Below are 9,592 nucleotides of genomic sequence, written 5' to 3' on the forward strand. Positions count from 1 at the left end.
GCGAAGTAGACCACGCGCCTGCGCATTCCTTCTTCCACGTAGCTGCGCCATAATCTCTGGCTGCGCGTTAAGTCAAAACATAGCAGAAATATTTGCTGTAAAGCTGCGTTCTTGCTGAATATTTTGAACATGGCCAGATATTTGAGACCTCCAAATACATCGCTTTTCATCAGGAACATTTCCGATGAATCCAGGTGAGTACACATTTGAACAAATCCCCCTAGTCGAGTCAACTAAATAATTCGACGCCCCGAGCTAACTAACATTAGCCCAATGCTAGTCGGCTAGCCACGCGCTTCGGCCTGACTTGACCTTACCGGGGTAGCTAGACCAGAGGTGTCTAGACTCAAATCTTAGTCCATAAAAATCAAAAGAAAGCTACTATCATTAGATCAGATTGATATAGCTACAAACGTATGTTTCAATCTGGCAATACAGTAATCCCTCGTTTATCGCGGGGGTTACGTTCCGAAAATGACCCGCGATAAGTGAAATCCGCGAAATAGAATTTTTTTTTTTTTTTACAATTAGCAACTATTACATGTATACAAATACAGTGACTCACGTGTAGGCCGTTTCGTCGACATTATGGGTTTAGGAGATGTTCGAAATTACAAGATAATTTGGCCAACTTAATGTAAATTTGCCAAGCTGTTTTATGTACGTACACATAACTGCACGAGACGACAAAATGATAGCACAATTCGTAGCATGTTTTGATACAAGAAGCGGGAGTGAGTTTTTAGCGAATCAGAATGCAGAGCACAATGCACCAAAAAAAAAAAAAAAATGCATTATGAAAATCCGCGAAATAGCGAATCCGCGATAAGTGAACCGCGAAGTGGCGAGGGATCACTGTACTTCGAATTAGTTAGTTGCCCTGCCTAATGAGCTAACGTCGTTAGCTTGTTGTAGCTTCCGGTCCACACTTCGGTGAAAAAAAACTACGTTTTATGGAATTCTAATATAAATGGCTTAAACATATGACTGTTAGAATGACATGTGCCCCCTATCTAGTTAACAGCCAGATATTTTATTTGCAAGAACAACACTACATACACAGGCCTACACATAGTAACACAGTAGCCCAAAGGCAGGCAGATGGCGATACCGAGGTTTAACCTTACCGTCCAAAGGGGAATGCAACGTTATGCATCCAACTATACACTCATATCCCCCGTGGACCGGTTTGTACTTTAAACATTCTCAATTCTAGCAGAAAAGTCGTCGATAATCGATTTAATGGCAACAAGGCTTTAAATATATAACATACTTTAATGAAACGCCATTTTCCACTACCATGCTACTGTGGCTAATGCTAGTCCCGGATGTTGCGTATCGCGTTCTACCAATCATGTTGCAGCAGTCTGTTTTTCAACAACTGGTATGATAGTTTCAAAATAATTTGTTTCCAGAAATCCTTTAATATAATATCATGTACCATATCACCCAGTCATCTGTCATAATTTCCTCCCCAAGACCAGTATACTGTCTCCTCAAATAATGCACAGTCCATCTTATTGTCTGTTTACAAATTGAAATAATTTATTTGATTAACAAATATGGTGTGTCAATCTTATCTGATTTATGTATCAGGAAATGAAAGGCGGCACACTATAATCAATCACATTTATTTTGTAGAGCCCTTTTTACACCAGGAATTGTCAGAGTTTTACAGATATCCAGCCTAAAATCCATAATGAATACAGGGTGCGAACACTTCAAGACTGTAAGGACAGGTGGTCTTTAATGTTTTAGGCAGTCAAGGGATGTGGTGGTAAGAGGCATGGTAGTCAGAGATCAGTCCAGGGCAAGCCAGCTAGGTGGATTGGTGACATGCAGAGCCAGGAATCATCAGGCCAGGGTTTCCTCAGGCATAGTGAGAGAGAAATGGGGTTATTAGTGGCAGCATTCAGATTCATTAACCTCTCTAGGCTAGATGGGACGCTACCGTCCCACCTGACCAACATCCAGTGAAAGTGCAGGGCGCCAAATTCAAACTACAGAATTGTAAATATTTAACATTCTTGAAAATACACATGCAATATGTCAAAATAAAGCTTAACTTCTTGTTAATCCAGCCATGGTGTCAGATTTCAAAAACGCTTTACGGCGAAAGCATACCGTGCGATTATCTGAGGACAGCACCCCATCAAACAAACACATGACAATCATATTTCAACCTGCCAGGCACGACACAAAACTCAGAAATAACGATATAATTCGATAATGTCATTTTTTTCATCCATAAAAACTCAGTTTAGCTGGCGCGCCTCAGTCAATAAAACACTGTTTCCCTCCGTCAAAATGCATACAAAATGAATCCCAAACGTTACTAATAAACTTTTCCAAACAAGTCAAACAACGTTTGACGTCAATCCTTAGGTATCCTAATACGCAAATAAATGATACAATTTAAGACGGAGAATCGTTATTGTTTTTACCGGAGATAAACAACAAAGAACGCGCTTTCCTCCACGCGCTTGGAAACACTAAAGCCAAAATGGGAGCCATCTAGAAAAACTACAATTTCCAGGTTATTTTTCTAAAAACCAGCCTGAAACTCTTTCTAAAGACTGTTGACATCTAGTGGAAGACCTAGGAACTGCAATTTGGGAGGATTTGGGCTTATAATTAAAGTTCAAGCCATTGAAAACAGTGGTAAGCTGAATCCAACACACCTCCAGGCTGTGTAATGGCTATTCGACCAAGTAGGAGGGTGATGGAGTGCTGTGTCAGATGACCTGACCTCCACAATCGCCCAACCTCAACCTAATTGAGTTGGACCGCAGAGTGACGGAAAATCGGCCTACAAGGGCTCAGCATATGCGGGAACTCCTTCAAGACTGTTGGAAAAGTTTTCCAGGTGAAGCTGGTTGATAAAGCCAAGAGTGTGCAAAGCTGTCATCGAGGCAAAGTGTGGCTACTTTGAAGAATATAAAATATATTTTTATTCAACACTTTTTTTGGTTACTACATGATTCCATATGTGTATTTTCATAATTTTGATGTCTTCACTATTATTCTACAATGTAGAAAATAGTAAAAATAAAGAAAAATCCTGGAATGAGTAGGTGTGCCCAAACTTTTGACTGGTACTATGAATGTAAATAAAAAATAAAAACCCGAGCTCTCATCTCCTCCTAGATATAGCAAAGACATTTTTTTTCCCATTTATGAATGTGTTATTCAATGCGTATGTATGGGCTATAGTAGTAAAGGCCAAATTCATTATTTTATCCTAAAATTCACAGGGGAATTGGCCGGTAAGCTGCATAATATTCCCATTGGCCGGTAAGCTGAAACGACTAAATATCGCGATCTGCCGGCATTTGGGCAACTAACAGGAGATTTGAACCATTCTTGGAACTAAGATACATTTCAGAGTGTGCATGAACTTCAAAAAAGTTTTAATTGTGTTTTTAATGCAAAGAAGTGGTATCTTCATATTGCCCAACAGAAGCCACCGGTCTCAGCGGTCTGTCCGTGGCTCCCAAGGTGGTGCCACTTTATTCTGGAACTTAAGACTTTTCCTCCAGGTCATTGAAGTGAAATTTCTATCTATTTACGGTATTCAGGCCTGAGGATTTGCGGCGTGAGTTTGGTCGCTATGGGCCTGTAGTAGATGTCTACATTCCACTTGACTTCTATTCACGCCGACCGAGAGGATTTGCATATATTCAATATCCTTTCCCTTCTACAGTGAGAGTTATGAAATCTGTGTTTCTTTTTTTGTTTTTAATTTTGAATGTGGTGTAAACTTAACATGCTTTCTCAGCCGGTGTCTTCAAGCATTGAGTTATGGTTGTATAATTGATTTGCTGTGACTGTTTTTCTGTATGTACACGGTGAAGAACTTTTTAATATCTAACTTACATTTCTCTGTTGCCCCAGAAAATGTAAAGGCATCCAGTTGTTGTGGAGCCTGGAGAAAGAGTAAGAATGTCCGGTGTAGAGTAGATCTAAAGACAAGCAGCAAAAGACCGCCAGGATGCAAGAAACAGAGAGAGGGAGAAAGGTTGAAAAAGAAAGAGAATTTAAAGCTTGAAGAGACAAAGGAAAAAGGGGACGGAGTCGAGGCTTGGATATGTCATCAAAAGACAGAGGCAAAGGGAAGAGATTTTAAAGGGCAAAGACGAGCAGGAAACCAAGTTCTTCTGGGAGGCGGTTAAAGAGCTTAAAGATCAAGATGTAAGTCAAAGTCGAGCGTGTTTAAGGTAACAAACCTGAATTATTTTGTATCCTCCAAAAAAATGAATAGACAAATATTACAGGAAAAGCAATCAATACATAGCCAATATGCTAAATTTGATTCTTAATTGAACTAAGAAATTATAATTGTACTCTTATCGATATATTTTGCCTTCGACAATATCATTTGATACTGAAGCAGTATTGGTTACTTGGTAAAAGCCATAAAATTAGCGACACATTATTGAAACATGTTTGCCTCATCTTTAATCTTCAGAAGAACCCAACATGCACTTAACAATTGTGTTCCAGAACCTACGTTTGGCTTTATACTGTCAGCCAATATGGCTTCCCTTTTTGATTAAGTGGCAGAAGATGCATTGTATTACAACAGTTGTGCTGAAAATAATTGAACCACATAAGACCACAAGGTAAGAACCTTAACAGCTCAGCAAGTTTGAAGATGTGCGGGACGCTGAAGATGCTCTGCACAACCTGGACAGGAAGTGGGTGTGTGGCCGACAGATTGAAATCCAGTTCGCGCAGGGAGATCGAAAGAGTAAGACAGTTACCCCAATTTATTGTTTGCTGAAGTAACTATGTACCATATCGAGCAATTTACTGATGTTACTTTCAGCTGTAAGTTCAAAGACATGTATTTTCTACCTGACCTGGTGCAACTGTAATACTTTCAAGTAGAGCTAAAGCACTAGGTACTGTATGTCTGCTAGTTGGGTTTTTCTCTTTACCCAAGTACCCTTTATTTTTTTACATCACAGCACCCAATCAGATGCAAGGGAAAGAGGGGGGATCTTCGCGCAGCTCTTCGCGGCATGATGATCGTGATTATGATCGGGACAGCCGTCGTAGGCGCTCTCGCAGCCGTAGCTACCAAAGACGCAGGTCGCGCAGCCCATCCTACGAGCGCCGGCCCAGACGCTCTGAGAGTCCCCGAGAGTAAGGTCCTTTCTAGTGATTTCCAACTAGTATGCTTCCAATAACTCCATTTGGGGGGGGGTTCAAGCTGCAAAGCTTCTACAAAATGTCAGTTCTGCTGAGTACATTCTGCTTGACAATGTAGTTTTGTTACCCAGCTCCCGTGGAAGGATGTACGGTGGTAGAGGAAGAAGCAGGAGCCCGGAAAACGACAGGTGGGTCCTTCACAGCTGAACCACTGACAATGATTGCATCCCAAATGCCACCTCTATTCCCTATATAGTACATTACTTTTGACCAGGATTTATTGGGCTTTATTCAAAAGTAGTGCATTATATAGGGAATATGGACCCATTTGGGAGGTACACAAAGCCATGTTCTGGACACTTTCAATTCATCTATCAATCATTAGTTGGCTGTGATCTTCTGTCACTTTTGCTGTCTTCATCAGTGGAAGCGTGATTCTAATAATCCAATGGTTTGTTCTTTACGCAGGCACAGACCACCCCCACGTGACCACAGACGACCCCCTCCTGGGCACTCCCCTCACAGCCAGTCCCGCTCCCCTTCTCACTCCAGAGCCAGGCCCAGGGCCCAGAGGGAGTCCAGAGGAAAGTCTCGTTCCCACTCGAAGTCCCTGAGCCCACAAGATGGCGACTTCCACCAAGCCCCCGGTGGCTATGAGCCTCGGGACGAGGCGTCGTCCCGTATGCGTTCCCTGTCCCGCTCACGTTCCCGTTCCCTCTCACGGTCCCGCTCTCGCTCCAGGTCCTGGACTGGACGCAAGTCAGGGGGACACTAAACATGTTTGTTGGATCTTTTTGACAGTAGTTGTGTCTTGCTGGATAATTGAATGTTCATGGAACAGTTGTTGGTTTGTTTGTTTGCAAAAATGATATTCCTTAGTTTTTTTCTTTTTTTTCTTTGAGGAAAGACAAACATGGTAACCTTCTGTTTTTAAATCCATCAATCCCAGAAATGTCCCGCTGTTTACACCCTCTGTTTCTAGTCCTTATATCTTTATGTAAAAGGGTTGTCTTTCATAAGACCCAGGGCTATAAGTACTGTACAAGCTAAGATCAAGGCCAGGATTGCATCCCATCATTGGTAGGTTTGTGTAATAACATACATTACATTTTAAAGGTAATTTCCGATTGAGCCAACATATGCAGTGTTTACCATGAATGCAGTCTCGGCAAACGAGGGAATGTTGCTTTTTAAAGTTGCATAGCCGAAAAGGGCTGATCAGATTGAATCCTGGCCCTTGTCACTAAAATCATTACCTTGACTATCTAGTCGGGTACATTGGACACCGTTCCACACAGTTGGGATGATTTGTAGTATAAGTTACCTGGCCTGTATAAGAGCCACTAGCCACTGGTGGCACAGTTCATTTTCTAGTGCTGTCTTTTTGTGTGAGGATTTGTTCAGCGATACAGGCTCATGTTACAGTCCTGTTTGATTTAATACTTTCTGATAGCCCTAATTGTCATGCCTTCCAGGAATTCTAGACTCATTTCAGTAGTGTCATCCTGTCAACTGAAGGTTTCTAAGTTTGCTTTAGTTGCTATGGTTTTGACATAGCCTGTTGTATTTTGTATTGTTTTCTGACATAAAAAATATGACCTTGATCCTTCTCTCTGTGTTAGTGCTTCATACTCAACGGTTCCTATGGTGGCTTGTATTATTCTATAATCTTTGTTTCCTTCGACAGCAACTCAAGAAGTGTAGTCTTCCTTCTAAATATCAGTTATACTTCACTGTATATGCAACTGTATCTTGAGTAATAAATGTGTAAAAATGAATGGTAGCTATCTAGTTTGGGTGGCATTCTATCAGACATTGTTTGCTTGCATTTCTGTATGTGGGGATGTTTTAGAATTCAATACGATGTGCAATCACCAGTCTTACTGAGACATCAACTTAAAGCAGAGGATATCTGTACCTAGCAATATATTTGATTCTGTAATATCACTATACACAAAATACCTTGAATGCTAATACCATACACAATTTATTTTCATCTTGATAAAGGTCACACAAGCTTATTCAAAAATCTAACTCAATATAAATTGGATGGATAAAATGAGAAAGAATAGGATTTGAATTTGGTATGAAGCATAAACTTTGTGAACAGTTGGAACAACAGCAAAGAAACCAAAACATCAGAAGAAAAAAAAATATCAATAAAATATTTCACTCAATAGCTTACATGTTCCATTTGATTCCAATTTTAACTTGTAAGTTTTGGTACATAAAATACTACATTTCGCAATGGAACGTGTAAGGTAACCATATCAAGTGCGGGTGTTAAGTCATAACGCTTTTTTAAAACATTCTTAGCTTTTGGATTTAAAGATACTCGATACGACTTGCATTTAGTCCTGCATTTTTTTCCAATACAAAAGAAAATCTATTTTCATCCTGTCTGTGCTGTACATAGTTTTACCAGATCATTGCTCATACTTTTCATGATCACGATTGCTGTGTATAAAATGCCCAAGAAGAAGGGGGAGCACAGAAAGCACTGTTTCTACAGAAATTAATGACAGTCAAATCAAATCAAGTTTATTTTATATAGCCCTTCGTACATCAGCTAATATCTCGAAGTGCTGTACAGACACCCAGCCTAAAACCCCAAACAGCAAGCAATGCAGGTGTAGAAGCACGGTGGCTAGGAAAAACTCCCTAGAAAGGCCAAAACCTAGGAAGAAACCTGGAGAGGAACCAGGCTATGAGGGGTGGCCAGTCCTCTTCTGGCTGTGCTGGGTGGAGATTATAACAGAACTATGCCAAGATGTTCAAAATGTTCATAAGTGACAAGCATGGTCAAATAATAATCATGAATAATTTTCAGTTGGCTTTTCATAGCCGATCATCAAGAGTTGAAAATAGCAGGTCCGGGACAGGTGGCGGTTCCATAACCGCAGGCAGAACAGCTGAAACTGGAATAGCAGCAAGGCCAGGTGGACTGGGGACAGCAAGGAGCCATCACGCCCGGCAGCCCCGACGCACGGTCCCAGGGCTCAGGTCCTCCGAGAGAGAAAGAGAGAATTAGAGAGAGCCAAGATTTTCAAAATGTTCATAAATGACAAGCATGGTCAAATAATAATCAGGAATAAATGTCAGTTGGCTTTTCATAGCCGATCATTAAGAATTGAAAACAGCAGGTCTGGGACAGGTAGGGGTTCCATAACCGCAGGCAGAACAGTTGAAACTGGAATAGCAGCAGGGCCAGGCGGACTGGGGACAGCAAGGAGTCATCATGCCCGGTAGTCCTGACGTATGGTCCTAGGGCTCCGGTCCTCCGAGAGAGAGAAAGAAAGAGAAAAGGAGAGAATTAGAGAGAGCCAAGATTTTCAAAATGTTCATAAATGACAAGCATGGTCAAATAATAATCAGGAATAAAAGTCAGTTGGCTTTTCATAGCCGATCATTAAGAGTTGAACAGGTAGGGGTTCCATAACAGTCCTCAAGAAATAACAATTTAAATTGGTGAAAATATTACATAATACACTATGATACAGACAGCAACAAAAACAGTTGAAACTAAGAAGTATTGCTGTGGTAGAAAACCAATTGACAGCAAAATAGTTCCAACTTTGAGATCAGATGCTCTATTAAGCTCCAGAGCTTGGTATGTGCATTACTCCATTACTTCATAGAACAACAAGCAGTAACAATATAGCCTGGGTGTCGGTCTGTTTCTGCTCCCTTGTCAACTAATGCCAAACAATGGAGTAGGCAAGAGCACAAACTGATATGGGACCAGGATAGTAACAATGAGGCAGGGCAACCAAGATGGACTGCAGACTTAATACAACAAGGCTGCTGCTTTCTTCAACTGCTCTGGCTGCTGCTTCCTTCTACTGCTCTGACTGCTGCTTCATTCTACTGCTCTGACTGCTGCTTCCTCCTACTGCTCTCTGACTGCTGCTTCATAAAGGCTGCTGCTTCCTTCTACTGCTCTGACTGCTGCTTCCTTCTACTGCTCTGACTGCTGCTTCCTTCTACTGCTCTGACTGCTGCTTCCTTCTACTGCTCTGACTGCTGCTTCATAAAGGCTGCTGCTTCATTCTACTGCCCTGACTGCTGCTTCCTTCTACTGCTCTGACTGTTGCTTCATTCTACTGCCCGGACTCCCCACAAACACAAGTATAGCTGAGCCTGCTGTGTGGACACACGTTTTACTATAACCATGAAGGGGAGGGGAGGAGGGGTGTCCAGATAACAGTTCTCCTAATCTTTGTTCTACAGTATGTCCAATTTTGCTCAGTTTTCAACAACTTCTAAGCAAATGATGTGGTGTTTATACAACATTGATATATGAAAGGTTGTCCTGTATGTGTCACAGCCACTCGTTCTACAATTCATCAATGTAGGTATATTGGCAATTGACCAGATTATTGAAATGAGATATACTTTGAGACATCTTGCCAACAAAGCTATCCAGTTGTCTTCCAAT

General features: G+C 41.3%; 1 protein-coding gene across 1 annotated transcript; it reads left to right on the forward strand.

The window, feature by feature from the left end:
- Positions 1–20: 20 nt before the first annotated feature.
- Positions 21–6,758, forward strand: LOC139555251 (serine/arginine-rich splicing factor 10-like). Its single transcript, XM_071368897.1, has 6 exons — positions 21–194; positions 3,579–3,682; positions 4,646–4,750; positions 4,971–5,148; positions 5,286–5,342; positions 5,623–6,758. The coding sequence occupies exons 1-6, from the start codon at positions 130–132 to the stop codon at positions 5,927–5,929; spliced, it is 816 nt and encodes a 271-aa protein (XP_071224998.1). The 5' UTR covers positions 21–129; the 3' UTR covers positions 5,930–6,758.
- The last annotated feature ends 2,834 nt before the right edge of the window (positions 6,759–9,592 follow it).

The sequence above is a fragment of the Salvelinus alpinus genome, chromosome 26 (genome assembly GCF_045679555.1).
Source record: "Salvelinus alpinus chromosome 26, SLU_Salpinus.1, whole genome shotgun sequence".
NCBI lineage: Eukaryota > Metazoa > Chordata > Actinopteri > Salmoniformes > Salmonidae > Salvelinus > Salvelinus alpinus.